A 27908-nucleotide genomic window follows, 5' to 3' on the forward strand; every position below is an offset into this window, starting at 1 on the left:
TTTTATTTATAATGTTTATTCTTTTCAATAAGTTAAAGAACGATAAGACACATCGACTGATTCATTTTAACTTTAAAAGCTTAATGGCATATTAAGTTCTTTAAAAACGTTTTGTTTTATAAGTATTTACCTCGGAGAATAGTCAGAACAAACTTCTCGATTTTGACCCTTGTTTTCGATAGAACTAAATACACCACTATTCGAAGTTCATCGTAGTTTAACATTTATAAGCTGAAATGTCCTAGTAAGAAAAAAAATCTTGAAATATTATTACTGTTATACATATGAAATTCGTCATCACACCAATACTGTCAATAGTCCATTGATCATTACGCACAAAATATCATGTCATGATGTATTACATATATGCATAGTACTATTGATGGTAGTATCATTATGGGCATATATATGCATAGTGTTATTGAGGCTAAGATCATTATTAACCATAGACATCCATAGCTATATTGAGGTTAAGTCATTATTAGACATATACACGCATAGTTATATTGAGGTTAAGATCATTATTAGACATAGACATGCATTGTTATATTGAGGTTAAGATCATTATTAGACATAGACATGCATAGTTATATTGAGGTTAAGATCATTATTAGACATAGACATGCATTGTTATATTGAGGTTAAGATCATTATTAGACATAGACATGCATTGTTATATTGAGGTTAAGATCATTATTAGACATAGACATGCATAGTTATATTGAGGTTAAGATCATTATTAGACATAGACATGCATAGTTATATTGAGGTTAAGATCATTATTAGACATAGACATGCATTGTTATATTGAGGTTAAGATCATTATTAGACATAGACATGCATTGCACGTTTTAGGTACATAATAATTTAATTTAGAACTGCATTTTAGTATTGAGGGTAACATCATTATTTATCATAGATATGCATAGCTATATTGAGGTTAACATCATGATTCACCATTGATATATTCATTGTACTTATGAGGTAAACATTAATTTATCATAGATATTCATTGTACTAAATGAGGATATCATTATTATTGATCATAAATATACATTGTACTAAAAAGGTTACCATTAATATTTATCAAAGATATGCGTTGTATTACTGTGGGTAACATCATATTTGTTCATAGATATTCAATGTACTAATGATGTTACCATTATACTTATAATAAATATGCACTGTACATTTAGCTTTAATTTTTATAACAAGGTTAGCGTTCATATTTATCGTAGATACGCGTTGTACTTCTACCCGTGGTGTGCATTGTTATACTGAGGGTGACATCATTATCAATTCCAGATGTGCATTGTTATACTGAGGGTGACATCATTATTAATCCTAGATATACATTGTTTTACTGAAGGTGGCACCATTATTAATCCCAGATGTGCAATGTTTTCCTGAGGGTGAAATCATTATTAATCCAAGTTGTGCATTGTTATACTGAGGGTGACATCATTATTACGGGTGACATCATTATTACTCCTAGATATACATTGTTATACTGAGGGTGACACCATTATTACTCCTAGATATGCATTGTTTTACTGAGGGTGACATCATTATTACTCCTAGATATACATTGTTTTACTGAGGGTGACATCATTATTACTCCTAGATATGCATTGTTTTACTGAGGGTGACATCATTATTACTCCTAGATATACATTGTTTTACTGAGGGTGATATCATTATTACTCCTAGATATACATTGTTTTACTGAGGGCGACATCATTATTAATCCTAGATATGCATTGTTATACTGAGGGTGACACCATTATTTATCATATATATGTATAGTATTATTGGAGTTAACATGAAAATTCATCATATATACATTGTACTAATGAGGTTTACAGTCTTAGTATTCTGATCTTGTTTATTTATTTTAATAATCCGTAGAAATTTCGTGAGTTCGACAGCCTGATATTGTGACAAAACAATTTTTGCATTTTAAACTAACAAACATATCTTTTAAAAAGTCAAACAATTCTACTAATCGGAACACTTGGCCATTATCCAACAGCTTTTATTTTACCGGAGATGGCCGAGTTGTTCAGATTACAAAATTACTTCTATAAACATTATAATAATTAAACCACCACCGAAATATATCAAAAGAAACGCTACTCTTCCTCGTACAGTCATTTTGATGGATTAGAGATCTTACACACTCTCACTCTGTAAGGCCAAAAAAAATGTTTGTTTAGGGTAACCTTCCCAAAATTTCTTGGTAGGGTAGGTAGGGATTTTTTTTTTCAAAATCTGTCGTAAGTTCAGAGTGTTTCCTTGCACATGGCAGTCATTCCTACATTACTGTCATTGCCTGACTTTGTTTTATCATATAAACAATAATTCTGATCGTCCATTTCGCATTTATCCGCCCTTCGTAACTCTCTATTCGCTAACGAATATTTTTTTGCTCAGAAACGGAAAAAAATAGTTAGGGTCGGCGCATTTTTATAGGTAGGGTCGGGTTACCCGAAACAGACATATATTTTTTTAGGCCTAAGTATGCACTATGAGTTTTTTATTTTCCAAGCCTCATATATGGACATTGCATAGTTACGGTCAATGCCGCCAAAGTGTTCATCCACAATCATGTAGAGAGAGAGAGAGAGAGAGAGAGAGAGAGAGAGAGAATTAGAGAGAGGGAGCACGTTTCAGACTAAAACACTTTTAAAACATAATATTAACTGGAAGCAGTCACGTCATATAATATCAATTTAAAACAAAATTGTAGTTTAATACTTAAATGTCAACTTTCACTGAATACAAAGGAATCATTAATAGCTCCAAGCCCTTAAGCAAGGGGACCTTGATGTACACAGAAATTAAGTCCATGGGATATCAATGTGCACAGTGTTCAATCCCATGGGACCGCAGTGTACACAGACGTCAACTGCACGGGATATCAATGTACACAGAGTTCAAGTCCATGGAACCCTAAAGTACACATAATTCCATATTATGGGATATCAATGTACACATAGATCACTACAATGGAACCCTAAAGTACACATAATTCCATATTATGGGATATCAATGTACACATAGATCACTACAATGTAACCCTAAAGTACACATTATTCCATATTATGGGATATCAATGTACACAGGGATCACTACCATGGAACCCTAAAGTACACATAATTCCATATTATGGGATATTAATGTACACATATATTACTGCCATGGAACCTTTAAGTACACATAATTCCATATTATGGGATATCAATGTACAAAGAGTTCAATCGCATGGAATCACAATGTACACATATTTCTATACCATTAAACCTTATTGTACACAGCGTTCAATAGTATGGAACATCAATGTACACAAAGTTAAATCCCGTGTGGTATCAATATACACAGAGATTAATCAGATATTACATAGATGTACACCTACTTTAATCTCATTTGATATCAATGTACACATAATTCGATCCCAGGGAATTTCAATGTACACATACTTCGGACTTACGGAATATCATTATACACAGAAATAAATACCATGGAACTACTTTTAGCACAGACTACAACCTCATGTTACATCAATGTACATAGTGATCGATTCCATTAAGTATCATTAAGTATAATCATGTTTTAAAATGAATTTTAGTATATGGTGCCAGAACGATATCATCATGACATGTTTTTTACACATCATGCGCCTGAATAGCCTCTACCTCCGCCTTTACCCGTCTGCTCTGTAATGAGAATAAAGGCTTGGTTATTGACCTGAGGATGCTGATGGTAAAGATCAATAAGATGATCCTAATTACAGTGTATTATTCTGTCAATCATCTGTCTAACAAAAGACAGCCGGGGTTAATAATATTTGCTTTAGGGCAAAGGCAAATACAGCTAACCTCGGACAAATAACTGAGCAAATATAAAAACACCTAATTAATAACATTATAATCATGATATTTGCCATCAGTTGAAAAGAACAAAGCATTTCCTAAGTTGTTGTACAGGTGGAATTTTGCCGTTTTCCAATTTGATTGTCATTTTAAGTAATTATTCATACATTGCCATGGCAAAAGCATATCTTTTAGATATTTTTTAATGATTCAGAAGCGCATGTAGCCTTTAATCGTCAAACGCATTGAAATGATGCGGGAATGACAATATTTACCTCATGGATTACATATATAGGGATCAGCCGCCGAACAAAAACCACTCCCGCAAAAGGTTGGACCTAAAATTAAATTGGAAAATGGTGGTTAATTATAAGTCTTTCACTTAATATGTTTAATGCATACATGATAAAATACAGGATAATTGTTTGCGTCCGCGTAAGATCGTTATATAGTTCACTGAGTGACCCCAAAAGTTATATTTCAAAAGTAGCCAACCTAAGGGTAAAATTATTTTTCGGTGTTCACGAGGTGAAATGTACTGCGATTTTACACTGAAACCAACAACTTGTCTTCTCAGTATATGTCTTAGAGAATTTGAAATGACATCTAATAAGAACAATATTACTGAGTGTTAAACAAAGATGTTTTTGATGATCAGTGAATTGAACAACGGTTTTACCGGAATGAAGTGTTGTGCTCTTTCTTTGACATTAGGTCATAAACATAGCCTTTGTTTAAGCGGGATTAAAGTTAACCAACCATTGTTTAGAACATGCTATGATAAAATTCAGATCGTGGTTACTTGTTTCTTCTATCATATTTATGTCACATAAGAAAACAGTAAAAGAGTTATCGTCTGCGAAATGACGAGTAATGCTTAGTAGGAATCTGCTATGTCATTAACATAGATAAGAAAAAGTAGATGACCTAACGCTGATCCTTGAGGGATACTCTTGAATCTGAAAAACTGAAAAAAAAATGATTTGAAAAGAACTTTTTGACTTCGGCCTTTAAATAATCTGTTAGACAATCCAATAAATTTCCATCAATACCACATAATTTAGTTTAAAAATGAGACGTTTGAGCCATACTCTATCAAATGCCTTGGCTATATCGCAAAGCAATACATAAGTGTTCAATATCATCAATTGCTTCACACATTTGGTTAAACATTTCAACTAGCTGATATTGAGTCGAATGACCTGGTAAAAAGCCAGACTAATTGCTGTTTAAATAGAAGATGGTTATGAATATTTTTTAACACAATTCTTTCCATGACGTTACCAACACAGCTTATTAAGGATATCGGTCTATGATTTGAAGGTTCGTCCGGTACACCCTTCTTCAAAGAGGCATTACATTGGTCTTCAACTATAATCAGTTTATCTTTGTATTCTAACGCCTTTCCAAAACAGACACTACATGTTTATCCCAGAAACCTATCGTATAATAAGAGGGTCTATAAATTGTGCAACGTATGTAGCATGTATTCGAGTCATTGCTTTTTACCCATAGATATTCAGGAAATAATATCTTTAAATCAAGTAATCTCTACGTGTGCAAGTGCGGTCTAACATAGACTTGGAATGGTTGGTAAAACATTTTCTATATAAACAAATATGTATATCCTGCGTTCTTTAAATAATCCTCTGAAATATTATCATCTTACTGTGTCTCTGTAAAACATCGTTCTCTATGAACCTTTCCTTAATACATTCTTATTTATTTCTAATGCCTCTTATATTTTGATATAAAATAAAAAGATACGCATCATTATGTATTTGTGGACCAGGATTAGTTTTAATATCACCCGAACGAATAAGAAATAAACGACACATTAATAAATACATCTGATCGACTGGCGTGTAAGAAACCATAAGTAATGCTAATCTATTGTGCGCGGTTGAACTTCATTGAATTTTGATATTGATCAATGATCAATATTGTTGTAAAGTTCAAAAGTATATTTCTCCCACGGGCAAATTCGTACTTGACTATATAGTCTATGAACATTTTAAAGCTGCACTCTCACAGATTGAACGTTTTGACATTGTTTTTATTTTTTGTCTTGAAACGAGCCAGGTTTTGCGAAAATCCATGGAAACCAGTTATATAAGACTGCTGACAAAAAAGATCGCAGATTTTTATATTTAAGTTCAAAAATTGGTGTTCTATGCAGTTTTCTTAAACCGTTTGTAACGGTTTAAGTCATAGAACATTAATTTCCGAACGGAAATATGAAAATCTGCAATATGATCTTTTGTCAGCAATATTTTATCATTGGTTTGCAAATATTTACGCAAAAATTTGCTCTTTCCAAGACAAAAAATAAAAAAAGTTGTAAAAATTGTATACATGTGAGAGTGCAGCTTTAACAAACAGTATCTGAAAAAAAAAAAATGAAAAGTCAATGCACTGTCGAATAGGATTTAACGTTTTATAGTATCAGACAAGGACAAAAGTTCTTCTGCATTGACATGTAAAGGCTTGTCTTAATTGCTTTAGTAAAACAACCTCATCAAAACTTCAAATAAAAGCTCGATTGTTGATGACTTTAAAACAATTGTGACAAAAAAATATATTTTCCTGAACACTGATCACGTTACGCTTGTTTTATTGGAATATCCTAGGTCTAGATCTATCAACTTTGTACTATTCAATTTCAACAACTTTTCAAAACATTGTTGCCAGCATACTGTCTGTGAGCCATTCGGATCTCCTCTGCCATTTTTATCGAAATCAACCACGGGTGTATTTGGACGGTTTACCTACTAAAAAAGTGGTACGTTTAAGTCCACTAGAAGTAGATCTCGTTGTAATTTTATTTAGCAATTATACGTTATGACTTAACTCTTGGCAGACTTAATTATGTTTGCAATAATACACTTCACTGCCAATCAATTTAAACTTAGATTAATAAATATAACTCTAAAACACTACATTTAATAAATGATACAATTCAAAAAAGTACGAACAACTTCAACTGATGTACCGGCATACATCCGAGGTTGTTTTCGATAAAAATGGCAGAGGAGCACCGAATGTCTGTGATCGAGTCCATTTTAACAACACAAATCTAAACAATATAGGGTTAATACACCTTTTTGAGGTCGTTACCATCTGCAAAGGCCAGCAAAATGGTTTACAGCGCGAATGCGTAGCACGAGGGTTGTAAACTATTTTAAGGGCCTTTGCAGATGGTAACGACCTCAAAAAGGTGTATTATCGCTATTATTGCTTAAATACACACCATGAGAAACGTTTGTGTTTAAAAAGGCTGTTAAATGTCACGAAAAAGCAAAAACAGTTAGTTCAAAATAACCTCCATAACATGTGCTTGTGTGTCGTCATGAGTGATGTCATTGAAAAAGTTTTACATTAAGCTCGATTCGGGCCGCAACATAACTCGGCAGTTGCATTTTTTGTTTCGACGCCATTTTTTGCAGTGTTCATTCGTTTGGAAAGTTTTGTTTTTTTGGAAATTGACTGGATTACTAGGATTATTTACACACAATACCTATTGGGTAATCGATTAATTACCGATATAGTCTTACTTTAACCATTATTTGTTTTGCCAACTAATTTAAGCCTTAAAATTTTGTAAACATGTTCTTGATAAAATGTACAGCATCTTCAGCATCAGAGAAAAAAATATTTGAAATTTCTTTGTTCATTGCATACGACGTAATGGAATCATGTCCATATAAGTCGTTTGTTCTGAATTAAATCGACAGAAATAACTAAAGTTCGGAGGAGTTGAACGTTTTAGACTTAATTTAGTGCTTTATATAATAAAATATGTAAGTAAGATGCGGTTTATTTAATTTGTTGATATTTGTATACAGCTATATATGCTTAAATTTGTTTTTGTGCGAAAGTTGGCATCGTTGACCCACATTCGGTCAGAAACCAGGTCGCTCAGCTGCCATTGTTATGATGCGAGCCCTGACAGCGCTTATGTAAAACAAAAAGCCGGTCATTAACGGCACGTGAATTTACTGAATAATGCACGTTTTCTACCGATAACGCTCGGGTTTTTGCGTTTTAACACACCACTATAACGGACCGAAAAAAAAACATTTTATGCAATAATATCTATTTGTCGACTTACAGCATTCTGAATAGTCATCCGAGATGCCGTTAAAACAGTAACAATCCCCCTTTTGCACCATTCCGCAGCCGTTCTCGTTAAGACAGCATTGCATATCCCCAGGACATAAAGTACCTGAAATAGTATATGTTTTCCTTTTATCATTAATTATGCCATTGTATTAAAGAACGTGTGAATGCAAATGTGTTCCAAGGAATAATATATATTTCTAAGTGTGTATTAAACACGTTGAATTCAACAATTCAGCTTTTTAGACATTGTGCGAAATTGGGAACGGATAAAATCCAATTATAAATTTTTCGTCGTTTCTATACGCCTAATCATGGGTTTAGCAGTCTTCAAATTCGACAAATCACTTGGCATAAAAATTTTAAGACACATGATTTAAAATAACATTAGGTTATCTCAAATATAACGATTACATTTATTTGTAATTAGTTTATCCATCCAATTATTTCAAAACAGTTTCTGACATAAGTATACCAGTGGCTACAGAATGGTCAAGCATAAGTAGCAACTGATATTGATTGAGTTATAACATTCCGAGTAAATTCTTAGACTTGTGTCTCAATTTCATACTCGACCCATTCTAACTAAAATACACAATTTCCTTAACATACAAATTGTGGATCGGAGGCGCGCAAGAATCGCACCGGATTTTAGACCGATATTTGAGCGGCAGCGCTCTTCTGCAGGGAGCTGCACGAGGACCATAAAGTATATTCCGCCGTGCTAAACTGTAAGACACGCAAGTTAACTATGGCTGTATGAACCATACGGCACGTAGAACTCGTTCGAATTTACTTGAATACCGTTGTAAAGCGACGGTAACGTAAGAAATATGCAATGTTTCTACATGGAGTTTCGATAATAAAATAATGAAATAAAGGTTATTAGTCCAACATTCAAACTAACTCATCATAAAGTAGCAATACAATCATACAGTACAGCAATTTGCGTGCAGCACTGCATTTTTAATAACAGAAAAAGTGTCGATAACTGTACTCAACATTGACTAACAATACATATATCTGCAAAGAGTCAATTGTTTTTAATATGATAAGGGAACTAACTTTGTAAAAGCTATTATACACGGATAGTTTTAATTGGAACACCTCTGTCGTTTTCCATTGAATACAAATTCGGATGTATATGGACTGTTTACAATGTCAAAAGTATTGACATTTAACTAGGCTGCGTGTAGTAATTCCAATTTAACAGTTTTGTCTAAGGGTTTCCTCTAAGCAATCTTAATGATTTATAAAATAAAAGACTACTATGGGATTAGATTTGAACTAAGTAATACAAATTAAACTTTAAAACGCAAAAAATCATTATTATTATTATTATTATTATTATTATTATTATTATTATTATTATTATTATTATTAATTAAACGAACTGTTACTAGTAATGAACCGGCATACATCTGAGGTTGTTGTTAATGGCAAATGGCGGAGGTGTTTGGATTGGAATATTATTGCTTGGAAGGTTACATAATGTTATATCCACATCGTTGTAACACAAATACGGTGCTTGAGGTCAATGGCTAATAACATGTGTGACAAATCAGTGTTGTTACACACCTACAATGTAACAGTCAATGTCATCCTATAGACAACTCTAGTATTCAAATTAACACAGGCTTGATTTATTTCAATCAACGTAACCTAGTTGAGCTTTTGCACCGAATGAAATCAGACTTACACAAAACCTACCGACACAGACTTACGGGAAACCAGCGTCATCAAATGCATTAATGTAAGTACAAATCGTTTTCATGAATATCTCTTACAGCAAAAGCCATCGACTGGTTCCCTGCCAGGCTTACAAACACATATTTTTTCGACCCTGTCGCACTCGGTGAGGATGTCTCTGTCAGTACATTCGTCAGTTTGAGTTTTTTGGTAGCAGCAATGATCACCCAGCTGATTTCCACCTGCAGCATAACAACAATTACAGTACAACACTTATCATTCTGGACCCAGCTTATCTCCACCTGCAACATAACAACAATTGCAGTACAACACTTAACATTCTGGACCCAGCTTATCTCCACCTGCAGCATAACAACAATTACAGTACAACACTTAACATTCTGGACCCAGCTTATCTCCACCTGCAGCATAACAGCACTTACAGTACAACACTTAACATTCTGGACCCAGCTTATCTCTACCTGCAGCATAACAGCACTTACAGTACAACACTTAACATTCTGGACCCAGTTTATCTCTACCTGCAGCATAACAACAATTGCAGTATCACACTTAACATTCTGGACCCAGTTTATCTCCACCTGCAAAATAACAACAATTACAGTACAACACTTAACATTCTGGACCCAGCTTATCTCCACCTGCGGCATAACAGCAATTACATTATAACACTTAACATTCTGGACCAAGCTTATCTCCACCTGCGGCATAACAACAATTACAGTACAATACTTAATATTCTGGACCCAGCTTATCTCTACCTGCTGCATAACAACAATTACAGTACAACACTTAACATTCTGGACCCATTTTTTTCTCCACCTGCAGCATAACAACAATTATAGTACAACACTTAACATTCTGGACCCAGTTTATCTCCACCTGCAACATAACAACAATAACAGTTCAACACTTAACATTCTGGACCCAGCTTTTCTCCACCTGCAGCATAACAATAATAACAGTACAACACTTAACATTCTGGACCCAGCTTATCTCCACCTGCGGCATAACAACAATTGCAGTATCACACTTTACATTCTGGACCCAGTTTTACCCAGTGAGAGATACAGGACCTTGATTTACCCAGTGTTGGATACAGGACCTTGATTAACCCAGTGAAAGATACAGGACCTTGATAAACCCAGTGAGAGATACAGGACCTTGATTTACCCAGTGTTGGATACAGGACCTTGATTAACCCAGTGAAAGATACAGGACCTTGATAAACCCAGTGAGAGATACAGGACCTTGATTTACCAAGTGAGATATATAGGACCTTGATTTACCAAGTGAGAGAAATTGGACCTTGATTAACCCAGTGAGAGATACCGGATCTTGACTTGATTGACCCAGTGAGGGATACAGGACCGTTATTTACTGAATGAGGAATACAGGACCTTGATTTAACCAGTGGGGAATACGGGACCTTTATTTACCGATTTAAAGATACATAACCTTTATTTACCCAGTAAGAGATACAGGACCTTGATTTCTCCAGTGAGAGATATAGGAACTTGATTTACCGAGTGAGAGATATAGCAACTTAAATTAGCCAGGGAGAGGGATAGGACCATGATTTATTAAGTGAGAGATATAGGCCCTTGATTTACCCAGTGAGAGATACAGGACCATGATTAACCTAGTGTTGGATATAGGACCTTGATTAACACGGTGAAAGATATTGGGCCCTTAAATTACCCAGAGAGAGATGCAGGATCTTGATCTACCTAGTGTTGGATATAGGACTTTGATTTACCCAGTGGGAGATATAGGCACTTGATTTACCAGAAGAGATATACAAGACCTTGATTTACCCAGTGTGAGATATAGGCCCTTGATTTTCCCAGTGAGTGAAACAGGACCTTGATTTACCACGTGAGGGATATAGGCCCTTGATTAACACGGTGAAAGATATTGGGCCCTTAAATTACCCAGAGAGAGATGCAGGATCTTGATCTACCTAGTGTTGGATATAGGACTTTGATTTACCCAGTGAGAGATATAGGCCCTTGATTTTCCCAGTGAGTGATACAGGACCTTGATTTACCACGTGAGGGATATAGGATCTTGATTTACCAAGTGAGAGATATAGGCACTTGATTAACCTAGGTTTGGATATAGGAACTTGATTTACCCCAGTGAGAGTTGCAGGATATTGATCTTGATCTTGGTGACACATACCAAACTCACCAAGCCGGACAAGTGGGTTTTCTCCGGGATCTCCGGTTTCCCCAACAACACAAGACCACACTCTCGCGTTAAATCGTGCCAACGAGAGTGATTAATATAATGTTGTAATAACTTGTTTCACAATCGTTGTAAAATTACATTGCCAACTTTGCGTGATATGTTATCTTAGGGGAGGACCAAGCAAACTAAATTATAGGGACTCGTTCACTTTCTTTATGTAAGCAACATATTTGCTGTTTTAAAATTGTTCACATTTAGAAGGTCTACTTTCCTCTATGAACAAACACCATAGGAATCGTATACATAAATATATGGACATATTTCGATAATCCAGTAATAAAGCCATTTAGTTTTTACTAGTGTTAATTACGTGTTTTACCAAAATAAACATTTTTTTCGTATTTTGAAATGTTTGTTCACAAAAGAGATCTTTTTAACCTTTTGATGATGTTTTAACATTGTTACAAGCATTCAGACCACATTTCACATGCAAATTATTTTCTTAATACCGCAACTTTTAAAACTTGAACGAGTCCTTTTAAATAAAAAAGGTGAAATGACACATACCACAGGTACACATTTGTGGTGTAATCGTCGTCTGCAGCGTCGTATACAGTGTCGTCAGTGTTGTCGTTTGCGGCGTCGTCTGGGGTGTCGGCTGCAGACACGTCGTCTCCAGCGTCGTCTGCAATGTCATCTGCGTCGTCGGAGTAGAGGATATAGTTTCTGGTATAGAAAGAGATGATTTCTGTAATAACATGACATTCATTCTTTGTGTTACTAATTTTATCATTGAGCGCAATGGAAACATCTCCGTCCGTACTTTTCACCGTAGCATTGTATGAAAATCTTTGAAAATCTTCTTCTCAAAATCCGCTGGCTTGATTTAAAAATAATTACACAGAAATTTTCCTTAGGTGACCCTCTATCACATTCTTTCACCCCATGTTGATTCGTAAAAAAACATGGCCGCCAGGGGCGTGACTCCTTTACACTTTATGTCTTTATTGACATTTTGAAAATATTATCCTCGGAATCCGCTAACCTGATTCTAAAAGTATCATACATAAATGTGACAAAGGTGACCTTCTATCAAAGTCCTTAACCCATGTGGATTCGTTAAAAAAAATGGACGCCAGGGGATTGGGCTACGTTACACTATAATTACACTATATGTATATATGGAAAATTTTCTGTTCAGAAACTACTGACCTGTTTTCGAAATATTTTCACAGCAGTGTTTCTAAGGTGGCCCTCTATCAAACTCATTTTCGCTATTTTGCTACATAAATAATACGTTATCGAGGGGCGGGGATAGTTACCACTATATGTCTATATGGAAAAACTTTTGAAAATCTTATCTTCAGAAACCATTGACCCGATTTCAAAATAATTTAACAGAAATGTTCTTTAGGCGACCATATATCAAATTCCTTTATACCATTAATATTCATAGTAAAACATTTCCGCCAGAAGCGGGGCTAGTTTTCACTCTAAGTCATTATGGAAAACTTTGAAAATCTTTTCTTTAGAAACCATTGGCCCATTTCAAAATACGTTCACAAAAATGTTTCTAATTAAGTGACCCTTTTATCATTTTATTGTTTTTCTTTTTTTTTCTTATTATCATTTAAGATATCAACTTCAAGCTTTATAAACTTTTTCACAGTAACAACGTACTCTTTTGTGACAAGGCATACAAATCCAACTTAAATATTGTACGAGTTATTGTTTTAAACGAGCGAGCGTTTTGGCGGGCGTCGTCCAGTACGTTGTCCGATCAAGAAACAATGAAACAGTATAAAGTAACATTTATATTTCACTTATCTTATGTATTAAAGTTCAAGCCTGTCAACGGTTCCAAAGTAAGAAAACTGGAGTGATATTTCAGCGGGCGGCGTCCAGTATGTTGTCCGATCAAGAATATTATATCTCTTTGTTTAATAAGGTGACGATATACGGCCATCCTGGCCCTCTTGATGTTCATGTATGTATGCGGTATTCGTCGCATTACTCAGATGCTCATGTGAAGAGACGGACTGATTAGGGAAGGACTTATTCGCACATAATAAAAAAAAAACAATTCCCGATCTGTGCTGCTAATTCTCAATTAGAAATATTGTGTGTGTAACGAGTTTCAAGGTTTTTGCGCTTTACAAATATGACTAAATATTGTAACGATAAAAAAAACCCTTATAATTGCTTAATCAAATTCTATTCATATGTAAAGGAACCTTAAATACACATAATTGACATTCAGAATACTAGTACAAAATCTACTATTACAGATAAAATGATAAGTTAGGTTGCATGGCCGGTGGGTTCCTCTATCTTTTAAATATTACCAAAATATGTGAAATACATACAACAATTAAGAATATTAGATATGTAACTTTTTTTTATTTTTTGTCTTGGAACGAGCCATTTTTTTGCGAAAATCTATTGAAACAACACAGCTGACAAAAAATAGATCCCAGATTTTTATATTTAAGTTCAAAAATTTATAATTTATGCATTTTTCTTAAACCGTGAGTAACGGTTTTAGCCATAAAACATTAATTTTCGAACGGAAATATGAAAATTTTCGATCTTCTCTTTTGTCAGCAATCTTGTTTCATTGGTTTGCAGATATATACACAAAAATTACTCTTTCTCATACAAAAAATAAAAAAGTTTTAAAAATGGTATATCTGTGAGAGTGCAGCTTTAAAGTCAAATTGTTGATTTGACCTATAAAACCTACTGTATTTGTGAAAGTAGATCCGAACCGATAAATATTATATACCATTAATATAATGATTTGATAGTTCTTCAAACTAGTTTGAAAAATATTCGCATTTTTGAACGAGTGTGTTGATACTTTTTGTATTAATGTTTAAGCAACTAATCAAAATATTTACTATTTAACCTATTGTTAAACTGGTTTGATAATTAATCATTACGGTTTTATATCATGGCATCTTACTAAAACATATGGTAAATTGGAAATTCCAAACATAAAAATGTAATTTCAAATACACGGACGTGTTTTAGTAAGTATAATTACAATGGCCTGAATCGTGTGGCCATCCCCTACCTAATATGAATATCATTCGAACAATGGTTTGATTGGACAAGTGACAATCAACATTAAATTTAAGGAAACATTGTTGCTGCAAGGTATGTATATGTAGGTATTTAGAGTTTTATCATTTGTGTTAAGTTCTCGAACATAAGTTTAATGTTGTTCTTGAATGTAAACTGTTTACTAATATTAGAACATCACACAGATGCAATTTATTATATACGACCAAATGTGATCAATTTTGTACAATTAATCACTTTTCCAAATAGTGTGCGTACCAATCACCAAAGTAGTTGGTGTTGTTTTTTTTCTGCGTACTCTGTATCGATAATTGGGTCCTGTTCAGTTCCTGATTTACGGATGTCCCCGAGCACTTGAAGTGTATTGTGTGTGTAATATGTAACACAAAAAAAAACATTAACTTACATTGAATACTTATGATAACAAGAGCCGTCGTAGGACAGCGCACTTGAATATATGCCGCTTTGGGTTAGAGATGAATACAACAATGATGTAATATGGTTCTGTCAAAAGCATTAAAAATGACAGATTAAAAAGTAAACAAGAAACGTTGCAATGCGACAAAACCAGGTGTTTATTGACAAAAGAACTTCAGCCTTCCTTGTGAGATTGATTTTAAGTGTTGTATTTTTTTTATTAACAGTGACCTTGACTTTGACCCTAGTGGCCACAAACGCAGTCCCATGAAAGGTCTCCATCAACGATTCCTATATAATAATTGTTTTCGCTTTATGTAAACCCTAACAAAAGTAAGTCAGGACCAACCGTTTTCTTTTTTAAGTAACAGTGGCTTTGACCCTAGGGGCCCCAAACACAATACAATGAAAGGTCTCCATAAACGCTTTCTATATATCAAGTTTGGTCACAATATATATGCCAACCCTAACTTAAGTAATTCAGTACTGACATTTGTTATTTTTCGAATAACAGTTACCTTTACCTTCACTATGACTCTATGAGTCCCAAAAAATCCCATGAAAGGTCTCTATTTATTCTTTCTATATACCAAGTTTTTTTGCAATATGTCAACCCTAACTAAAGTTATTCAGTACCAACCTCTTTCTATGTTTAGTAACAGTGACCTTGAACTTGACCCTACGGGCCCCAAATGCTCACCTATGATAGGTGTTTATTAACTTTTCCTATCAACCAAGTTTCGTCACAATATGTCAACACTAACTTAAGTTATTCAGTACTTACGTTTTTTTTCTTCTATTTTTAGTAACAACGCCCTTGTCCTACGCCATGACTCTCGAAGTCCCAAACACAATCCTATGAAAGGTGTCTATAAACTATTCCTATATACTAAGTTTGGTTGCATTTTTTCGACCCTAACTAAAGTCATTCAGCCCTAAACGCAATCCCATAAACGATACTCAAAAATTCTTCCTATATGCTAAGTTTGGTCACCATTTGTCAAATCTAACTATTACTATAGAATTATTCTATGCTATAGGTCTGTTTGAAGACTCCTCCATACCGGCCTGCATCTACAACGGCTTACATAATTCTAATAACCAGTTTCACTTTCGGTAAAATATTTATTTTTTTATTAAAAGTAATAAAAAAGAAATAAAAACTTCGATCAAAGGCCAAAATTTGTATGTAGGGTTAATTTGGAGTTATATAACATAATAGTGTAATGGCCCTTAACGACTGTCAGAAGTATGAATAGATCGTTTAAAAGTGAAAACCATAAGGACACAATCTATACATAGATTCAAAATAAAGTTATTGTGCTGAAACTACCTGTTTCACATTCAACCGCCCACGCCCTCCCGTTCGCCCGACCAACAACATATATCAAAATAACTTCGAAATACATCAACAGTAATAAATATATAATTAAGGTCATCGAAAATAAACTAACCAGGAACGCACTTCTTGCATCCATAGTCGAATATGAAGCTTTCATTGCAGATGCACATTTTACCATGTCCGTACATGTCACATATGGCATTTTCATCTTTACAGTATGGGCAGTCGTCACAACACTGGCCGACGTCGACCGCTAAAATAGACAAACACGACCGCTAAAATAGACAAACACAAACGTCATGGTTACACAAATAAAAAAAATATCAATAAGGTAGGATTGATAAAACGCGTTTCAATTAAACAGCTAATTGGGGGGGGGGGGGGCACTGAAAAGCTGAAGACGTATGATATATGATATATCAATGTGTTTGCAAAATTTATCAATTAAGGTAGAAATAATTATATACGTATTGACTTCCAAGTTTGCACAAATTGAATGGCAGAGTTTGTGCAAATAAGTCACATGAACTAGACTAACACCCAAACGGAACGGAGGACTGATAATTAATCCGTTAATACAATAAACAACAGGAAATGGTGCGCAAATTCTGAATATGTAAAATTGCTGTAACAAACAGTTGAACATCTGTATTTTATTCCGGATATTCATAAGTTTCTCAAGTTAAAAGCTATTAGAGTGGCTGTAAAAGTAGGGTTTCAAATAGTTATTTTATGACACATCGCGTGCCTGGATTAAGCATGTCGGACCAATTAAGGCTTGTCAGGATAACACCTTTGCATGTGAAGTCGTGACGGTACCGACACCCGGTAAAGCCATGGAGAAAATACTGCAAGGCCAAAAACTCTGATTTCCATATTTGAAAGACGAAAAAGACATGCAAAAATATATAATTATTGTCGGGTTATTCCCCTTTTCGACTACAAAACACAGAAGAGCGTTGACATCAGCTTTCTATTGTTACTTACGGGTACACGGAAAGGGCGGTGGCTCGCTTGGGGTATTCTCACTGGTAGAGGTTTCACTTGAGGTTTCATGAGAGGATTCACTGGAGGACTCGCTTGAAGATTCGCTGGATTCCGATTCCGATTCGTATTCTCCATCGTAGTAATCAGTATGAAAATTTCCAAACCCACTTTTACATTGTACAGCTGCCAGGAGAGCGATGATCTGTTTAAAAATGACAGATGCGGTTAAAATTTGTTCCATTAGAGTACTGTTATTTTTCGATAATGTTCTGGGTTATGTCGATTAAGGTTTAAAATTTGCCCCACCATTAAAATGATAATGACACATTTATATGTCAGTGTGTGTATACCTCGAGATATGACAGGGTGCACGACAGGGTGAAGTAAAAAGGCAGCAATACACTTGTAAAGAGCAGCGGGGTGTCCAACCTGCTATTTATCCTTAACTGGAATACTGGTATCTTATCGTTTACGACTTAAGTATCTTTCGAGTTTTTTGCGCAGTTTTTCAATTGGAAATTAAGTGGCATGGGGTTGTCTATCAGGTATTTCCCAATTGATGCATTTCAGCAAAGCTTGAATTGATTCAATGAATAAGAAAATAATGATTGTCAAGAAGTTTGCGGTTAAACATTTGTCCGATGACACTTCGAGTTGTGTTGCATCCTACTTAAATGAACTAAAACATGTTTTCGGTTGAGCTGATTCAAATAGTATTAAAAGAAATCGACCAGCTAAGTACTACTAGTTATACTTAGAATTCACTTAATATTCCAAATTTGTAACGGACAAATTGCCATTTGAACCGGCAGCTGAATCTTTTTGAGAACACTGAATATAAAAATAATGATTTATCTAATATAAAGCATAACATCACAGTAAAGGTGAATGTGACTTTAGTTGATGTTATCTTATTACCATTTGTCCATAGTAGCCACATTAAAACATTTAGGCATTTTATGTATATAAAATAATCTAAAATAAATCATTGTTATCAATACAATAGTTTTCATATTTACATGTTTGAACGGTTTTGATAATTGCTCTTTTTGTATATATAGTCAATAATTAAATGATTACTTACGGCTTTTGAAACTAATATTCATGTACAAGTATAAAACAGTATTTTCTTATATCAGCTGCCAGTTGTGAAATTTCACTTGATTCTTATATGATAGAAAATCAGGTCCATACTTTAAAGGCTCGAAATGTTCAAGGGTTCAATAATTGAGAGAGAGAGAAAATAAAAGTGCCTATAAAACTATGATAGAGTCTCAGACAATGTATGCTAACCGCTCCATGGTCCACACAATGCTTTATTAAACAAATATCAATGGAAATTATTATAGCCAATAGTGACTGTTCTACATGCTAAGTAGCTGCTTGATTTTAGATATCCTCTCGATTCTGTTGAATGTTAAAAACATATTGCAATTGCGATAAAATGCATTTCTTTTATCATCCTGTTGGTTAAAATATTGTTTTTTTATTAAAAAGGGGTAAGATAAGTCATTTGTATATACATGTAAATACGCGTCGATAACACGTCTAAAACATGCTTGGCTTTGGTTTTGACTCTTTCAGTGCTAAATTTAGAATATAATTTTAGTCGCATGTTTTTATTGTGGTTGTGACATTTTTCTTATCATACTGGGTGTTGAGAAATGACAAAAAGTTTATGAAAAGTCATTTCGATATGCATACACTTAGATAAGTTAACATTACTAATACCAACTGGATCTTTAAAAGGCGTTGAAAAAAAAATCAGGAACTTATTCATACAATTTTGTTTCCCAATTTCCAATCCAAACCTTTTTGATGAAGGGCAAGACTCTGGATGATCTCAATGTGTTACGAATACATGTGTACATGCATATTTCACTGTACAATGTGTAAAACAGAACTATGTATATACCTTAAACTGTTAACATGATGTTTGTCAAAATCATTAATCGTTTCAAATTAATAGAGGTATTTTAAAAGATTAAGAACTCAAGATTTAGATTCTTCTGTTGTATTGGTCTAAATGAAAGCAATATTTGAATGTTCCTTTTACATGTACAATTAAACAACATTTTGTTTTCCATTTAACATTTTCCAACTGTTTTAAACATGTTTTTGGTCGCTTGACTACACATAGTTCGTTAAGCATGTAAACACAATGTTGTTGTTGTGGGTTTTTTTAAGTTTTAGGGTTAAGGATTCTTTCCTTTTATTATTATGAATAATTCAATAAATATTTGACATGATTTGCTATCGTATTAAAATTGACTTTTGTCAATTCAACTCTAGTAAAAATAGAATTACTCTTGTTTGTAATTTCCTTCCGTGCTTTACTTATTGTTATGGGATACATTTATTTATTGTTTGTTACGTATTCTTCAAATGCATTTGTTCACTTTATCAAATGCAAATCAATAGTCGTTTATATACAAAGTATAATGTTAAACATATAATGTACATGCATAACATAATTTTGTAGATGTGTGAGTATGAAATTTGTCAACTACAGAAACACTGCTTGTTATTTACAATCCACGTTGCATTTACATATATGACAAACATTTCCCTTCATTCCTGGTATTTTTCACTTAGTCATTAAGTAAACTTCAACTATAACGTGTCCGGCAATAAAACTTCAAGCCCTGAGAGGTAGCGCCTTAGTTCATAGTTGGATGTTGCTTACATGTACGAATAAGTCTAATTATTTTTGGTGGCAATATTGACTATGGGGAAAACACTGGTATGCGGCCAAAGGTTTAATTGACGTAAATGTCCGAAATTTCTATCGACGTTCTTACATATGGCATTAAATTACTTGGTATGTATGCGCTTGAACACAGGTCAGTTATTGAAATGTATACTTTGTTTTATATCGCGACCAAATTGATTGGCGAAAACGGGCTCATTCCAATCCCTGGTGAGAGTATTGAGCAATGTACGGCATCATCTGTCCTTTAGCACATAACATAACATTTCTTCAGGATTAACTTGGAACTCAATAACCTTCGAAAGTGTTTCGTTATTATTTCCTTTATAATTCACAATTGTTTGATAATAGGTGAGCGATTTAGAGCATAAATGGCATTCTTGAATATACCTAAATTAATACTTTAAATACACTGACACCTACATCAAAACTAGAAATGCATTCAGGCAAACCTGTATTGAATGGCCATCAGTATTGAGTGGCCATTGACAAAACATGCAATTTGACTACGTTCCAAATCATCTAAAATCAGGCTGTGAGGATGGCCACATTTTTTAGGTTTTCAATTGTTCAAGTTTTCTACCAAAAAATCATTAAGTTGAATGTCAAAAGAAAGCATAGACATAAAAAAATATCGTGCTATCTTATATTTTGAATTAATCAGGAATAGAAAACGTGTTTTTTTCGGGATGTTAATTTGTATTTCAAAATTTTAATTCGTCAATATCGGTAATTGCTGTGTTCATATATATTCCACTGTTCATTGTCTTCATTGTCAACCTGATTGTGAATGGACCTCGGCTACACTTTTACATCCTCGGCGCCCAAGCGTATCATAACCTACATGATACCCTGGGTAAATTGGCCAGGGAAACTTCGTACATCTTGAATATTCATAAGCATTTTCATACCAATGAAATAGCCGATAACAAAACGGAAAGGATTTCCTTTGTGATGAGCCAGCGGCATATTTAACAATATCCTGCCTATAATGATTTTTAAGCCGTGATCTCATTGGATTATTTCGAACCGAGATTACATCCGTAACTTCTCGGCGATTTCCGCACTGCATGAGATGTGTTTCATGAGACCAATCAAGCGGCTGGATTTCACTTGATTAATTATTCATGAGAACGAGATTTTTACAGCTGATTTGCCCAGGGTATGATATAGGTTATGATACGCTGGGGTGCCGAGGATGCACTTTTAGAGAAGATTATCTCATGTCTAACTTAAACATATAATGTATATGTTTTAATAAAACATGAGATATGATTAACCAAATTGAATGTATTTTTCAAATTGACCGATGAGAAATTATAAACAAACTAGGGTAATAAGTGTTTAAAATGTTTAATAATCGATATATTTCATTTAAAACCATGGTCACCATTTTTTAATAAAATTTGTGAAGCATCATAGTTAGATTATGTTGAAGAGCTTTTATATATAACGTATAACATTACTGTTATTATTATATTAAAGCATTGTAATAATAATGTTATAATATGAAAAAGTACACAAAAAACTATTAGACAAGATGTTTTGTTCTTTTATATAAAAAACACCTACAGTAATGCACAGCAGGATACTCAGATCTGAGATTAGCCATAATAATGCGCGTATAGTGAACTTTTTTAACATTTGGATATTCATTTTGTTCCCTAAGCGTGGAGTCGACAAAACAAAAATCGTCAAAGACTCGGAAGCGGCTATTTATATGGACTAATCTGAGATCTAATAAACAGAAGACAGCTGTTGTGTACGTTACACGTTTTTTCTTGTTTTTTTGTTTGTTTGTATTGTTGTTGTTTTGTTTGTGTGTGTGTTTGTTTGTTTGTTTGTTTGTTTGTTTTGTTTTGTTTTTGTTTTTTGTTTGTTTGTTTGTTGTTGTTGTTTTTTTTTTTTGTTTTTTTTGTTTTTTTTTTTGGGGGGGGGGGGGCGGGGAGGGGGCTTTTCTTGTCTGGCATCGCCCTCTCTACTATGATAATGTCACTTATGTTTTTAAAGAATGAACATTTTTAACTTTAATCGGTATCAAAACATGACTAATGACCGCGACATATTAACATTACAGATTGGCTTTGCTAATTTGCATATAACCAACCAAGTTAACATACGTACTGTATATATATACTTCCGTCTATAACGGAATGCTATGAGCGCACATCCGCCGCCTACAGCAGACCGTTACATTACGCAGATCCGCCGCCTACAGCGGACCGTTACATTACGCAGATCCGCCACCTACAGCGGTCCTTTACATTACGCAGATCCGCCGCCTACAGCGGACCGTTACATTACGCAGATCCGCCGCCTACAGCGGACCGTTACATTACGCAGATCCGCCGCCTTCAGCGGACCGTTACATTATTATGAACGCACATCCGCCGCCTACAGCGGACCGTTACAACACATATACATATAAAAACATATATTTGGCATGCAACAATTTAACACATAGCATATTATACGATAAATCCATTTGACTTTATTGTTTCTGGGATTTAAACTGAAATCATTTTTATTTTATGGCCATGCCAATGAATACAATCGTTGTAATTGATCAAGTGTGTGTCGGTGAGTGCATGAAGAAAATTGAGTTGAATTGTTATATAATGATCGGAAAAAACGGTGAATATATAAATCTGAAATTATATTACAAATAGGGATGGAAACCGGATACCAAATCGGTATCCGGATATTCGTATCAAGTATTCGAATACTATCCGGATACTCGTATCAAATTGTTTTCATAATAAGTAAATTTCCTATTATATGTCACCAACCTGTTATTTGACATAATTGTCCACTTAATTTATAAATCGTCATATGGCAATTTCACTTTTTCATTCATTCTTTCTCAGTCTTAATAATTTATAATGTTATAATCAAAGCTAAACAACTCATTTTACGTCATAAAACTCATGATGAATACCACATAAACACCTCGCGAATTTGATAGTCACTTCGGCCGAGGTGGTTGCTTGGTTACTGCCACGTGCTTTCGAGTTTGTTATTCATCAGCAGGTTTCATGTTAAATGACGCTTTGATTATTTGATAGTCGATTGTAATTTTGTTTCATTACATTGTTTGATTTAATGCAATACCTACAATTTCTGCGGTGTTCTGTAATGAAGGATATAATTGCGGAAAAGATAAGAAGACAAAAAGACAATCTGATTTTTCTTTATTTACATGCGTGTACTTTTTTATTTATCAATAAACTAAACATGGATTAATGATCAATCCGTTTAATATCAACTAGTGCCAATTAGTGTCAATTAAGCACATCTGAGATCATAAAACAACACTTGTCATTGTAAACAAGGTCATAGAACTTCACAGGGTGCTGCACAAGGACACAATATCACGCCTTGTGCAAACACCCAATTAGTCCTTAGCAGACGATTTGTGACACATACCCGCTTCGCGACAGACACTGTTGATCACCTGAAATATTTCATCTGAAAAGTTTTATAACAATTGCTTTGTCTCTGCTAGGCTATTTCATTGAAATTTTAATTCTTAACGAATATTCGAATACCCATTTTGGTATCCGAATACTTGCGTGATATCCGGATATCCGGATACTCGGATATTCACTTCCATCCTTAATTACAAATGTATTTATTAATTTGTGATATTGATGATTTGTTAGCAGAATGCTTCATTTTGAATACGGTGTTTTTATAACTGTATGTAATAGCTATTAGCACACATGAGGTAAATTCTTCATAATTACGAAGAGCATAGCGAGCGAATATCTTAACAATATAGTTAAAATACACACACAATTCTCTAAAGCATTTATTCATGCATATTGACAATTGTTATACCAGTTCTATAGGAATACATGTTTGCAATTGTCAATGGGGAAGTGTATACGGATAAATTTTAGTTATGAAAACAAGAAGATCTGTTAATAATGTCAACTTATATTCAACTTTACTTAAAATTTGTCGTCAATAACCGTTCTGATGCGTATAAAACTTCCAAAACGTCATATAAAACGAATAAGCCTATGGTTTAAAACAGGAAATTAAAAAAATTGTTCTCTGTGTTTTTGTATTGACTGGTCGCCGGTCATATGAGTTCGTTATTTTAGAAATTTACTTTCTGTGAAAACGATTTATATACACGCTATGGTAGTAAATAAGCATGTGAAAACTTACGGGCTTATTGTGAATAATAGTTTAAATTATGCATTTGATAACAAATATGAGTGCGTTAACACGACATAAATTGACTATTTTAAATTTAAGTGATATGAAATGGAAGTTCAAAGCGTAATTCACACGATTTAAAACAAACATTAATGAATAAAAGTAGGCCGAAAAGGATCAGGCCGAAATGATATCTCGGCTGAATCGACCCGACACCAATAATTTTATCGGTGATAATGCAAGGTACCAGTCTAAATAATTTACGCATGCCGGAGACGACCGAGTAACTACGATATAGAAAGTTGATTAAACCGACATAGTTCGGCTATGTCCGTGTTTATTCGGAATGTTAACAATTGTATATATTGTCACATGACTTTATTCAGCCAATTGGGTATCGATATTTTTCACGTGACACAACGATTCAGCATCCTCCTCCATCTTTTTGCGGAAAACGCGAAAACTCACTATGGTAAGAGGTGTTTTAAGACATTTTCACCAATGGCAAATGCTTTGTATTCTACCATAGTCGAAAGTATAAACGAGGCTCGATATTTATCGCATAATGATTTGCCAACATCAGTTAGATTTAGAAATTATTTATTTTGTCCGCAATATATGCTTGATGTTTACTATGGTAACGTAAACGGTGATAATGACGTCCATTTGGGTCAATCCCCTTTTTATGATGCACTTTCACAAGCATGTGTTCTTTCACCATTTCAGTTGCTTACTTTGAATGGCTTAAGAATTGCATTATATATTGATGCAACAAACAATCAATTTATTATGTTTGATTCACATGAACGTAATTCAAATGGTTTGAACAGTGACGGTGGGCGAGCTGTTCTACTCTATTTTAATTCATTCTATACAAATTTGTTCACTGTTTTTTTTTTCATTTATACTGGTCGCTGGTCTGACGCAGTGGTTATTTTCCTTTGTAATGGGACTTTTATCGACGTATAAATTATTGCCTGTAATGATAATTATGTAAATTCATTCTCATTATTGTATCCAATTTAATTGCATTATATTTCTCAGTCTTGGCATGAAATGCATTATATTTTACGCGTTCATAAGTGTTTATATTTTATATAATATTTACAATAACCAGCAACTATGTAAAAGTCAATAAATGATGAGGGTTTTTTCTGTTTATATCCTTAAAGAAGGCGATTATGCACCTAGATATTAACTTAACGTGTAAGGAATATTTTCCACATACATGTTTCTCCCACCTTTGATAAGTAGATCCATTAATTTAACCATGCTAGAAATTCTTATCTTGCCCACGGGCGAAGATAAAATGCCCGTATGGAACTTCTTTTTAATGGTCGCCACATTGTAATTACCTCCCTTGTTGAAGACTGTCGTCTGTAGCGCATCATGGAAACCTTGTCTTGTGGCAATGTTTAGAACGCTAGTTAATTATTTCTCGCTTCAAATGTCACCAGAAAACAATTTTCACGCACCTTTCAAGAAATAATGCTTCACTCTTCTTAGAACTATTTTAAGACCGATCAGACCATTTACATACTCTGAATCACTGCGCGAATATCCATGACAACCACGAATTATCGCATATCCGTACGCAACTATTTTCACTAAGCACAAAAGAGTTCCAGCAAAAAAATACATTTTTACTTAATTTTCTTTAACTGAGGTGGGAGAAAAAGCCTCTACCATAGCCGCTCGTGTAAGATAGGTTCATCCCGACCCTCGCGCAGGCTGTTTTGCGGAAACTCGGTAAACCTCGTTTCCGCAAAACACCTTACGCTCGGGTCGGAATGAACCTATCTTACACTCTCGGCCATGGAAGATACTTATAATCTCCTAAAATTGTCCCGCAGACTTTTACTGCGAAATGATTTATTTGTTGCCGTTCAGGTTGTGGGAGAAACATGTCATATTTAACCTTTTACGAGTTTCTGACAACATGGTGCGCTCTTGGTATAATGGTTTTATATCAATTTCTGTCATCCCAACTTATTTCAGTCACTTATTAGAATTTTCGAACTGATGTTTACCCTCATTGGAATTATGATAAAATATATTTATTCACATTTAAACCGATCCCGCCGCGTCTTTGATCAAAATTCGTCTTGTTATTTTGCTGTAATAGCATATCATCATTTACATAAAAGCTTGTTACTAATCGATTTTTAAAACAAGTGTTAAAACACATCCAATGTTACTGATAGTCAACTTTATCAGATTATTTAGAAATTTACGTTTGAAATATTTCTAATATTAGTAAGGGAAGGTTTTCTTACACAAATTTGAAAAAAAATGTTAATATCAAGGCCGGCTCTAATCGTTCATTTTCTAAATACATATAATTTGTAATGAAAAGATGAACACGACTTGCTTATTTGTTCAAAACATAGTTTTTTATTTCACATCCTAAAATGCATTTAATGTTACACATGCTCAATCTTAATTGCCACACATTGTTTTCCTCTGAAAATGTTTTATTTTCAACCAGCACGGTACACTAGATTTTAAATTACTATGTCAGTCGAACAAATGTTTCTATTACTATTTTTTCATCAACATTCATCATAATATTAATATTTAACCACAACTGAATTGCAATTTTCTCAATTTCTCTTAAAGCCGCACTCTCACGGATTGAACGATTTGACAACTTTTTTATTTCTTGTCTTGGAACGAGCTAATTTTTTGCGAAAATCCATGGAAAGCAGTTATATAAGACTGCTGACAAAAAAATGCAGATTTTTATATTATAGTTAAAAAAATGATGTTTTATGCATTTTTCTTAAAACCATAAAACATTAATTTTCAAACGGAAATATAACAATCTGCGATCGGATCGTTTGACAGCAATTTTTTCATTGGTTTGCAGATATTTACGCAAAAATTTGCTCTTTCCAAGACAAACAATAAAAAAGTTGTAAAAATGGTAAATACTGTGAGAGTGCAGCTTTAAATGTGACAACGAATTTCACATTTTTAAAATCGTGTGTTTCAAACGGATAATTTAGAACACAGTATTTACAGAACACGGTATTTACAGAATACAGTATTTACAATTTTGTAAATGATTTTTTTATTTATATTAAATAAAATCAAACTTACGAGAAATATCCTCAACATTTTAAAAAGCATCCGATATATCAGAGTACAATTCTTTTCTCCCGACACTTTTAATATCCTAAATGTCCTTGCTGTCCACCGATATGTAAAAATGTAAAAACTATTGGGCGGGTATTAATTAAAATCATCCATTGAACACTCAGAAAGCTGCCGTTTCCTGATGCGCGCGCATATACAACGATGAATT

General features: G+C 33.9%; 1 protein-coding gene across 1 annotated transcript; it reads right to left on the reverse strand.

The window, feature by feature from the left end:
* Positions 1-27860, reverse strand: LOC128206742 (uncharacterized). Its single transcript, XM_052909408.1, has 8 exons — positions 27704-27860; positions 17725-17926; positions 16850-16990; positions 12462-12620; positions 9779-9922; positions 7984-8097; positions 4148-4210; positions 1-3716 (listed from the first exon to the last, which is right to left on the reverse strand). Exons 1-7 carry the CDS (start codon positions 27731-27733, stop codon positions 4149-4151), a joined length of 852 nt encoding a protein of 283 aa, XP_052765368.1. The 5' UTR covers positions 27734-27860; the 3' UTR covers positions 1-3716; position 4148.
* Between the last annotated feature and the right edge of the window lie 48 nt (positions 27861-27908).

This window comes from Mya arenaria, chromosome 10 (assembly GCF_026914265.1).
Source record: "Mya arenaria isolate MELC-2E11 chromosome 10, ASM2691426v1".
NCBI lineage: Eukaryota > Metazoa > Mollusca > Bivalvia > Myida > Myidae > Mya > Mya arenaria.

Bases quoted from the DNA above. Each gene is read 5' to 3' on its own strand.
- LOC128206742 (XM_052909408.1), bottom strand. From the start codon at position 27,733: ATGCTTTTTAAAATGTTGAGGATATTTCTC. The intron at 17,927-27,703 runs GTAAGTTTGATT...ATTTTTAAACAG, and splicing joins AAATGTTGAGGATATTTCTC to ATCATCGCTCTCCTGGCAGC. The intron at 12,621-16,849 runs GTTAGTTTATTT...TTTCTATACCAG, and splicing joins ATGCAAGAAGTGCGTTCCTG to AAACTATATCCTCTACTCCG.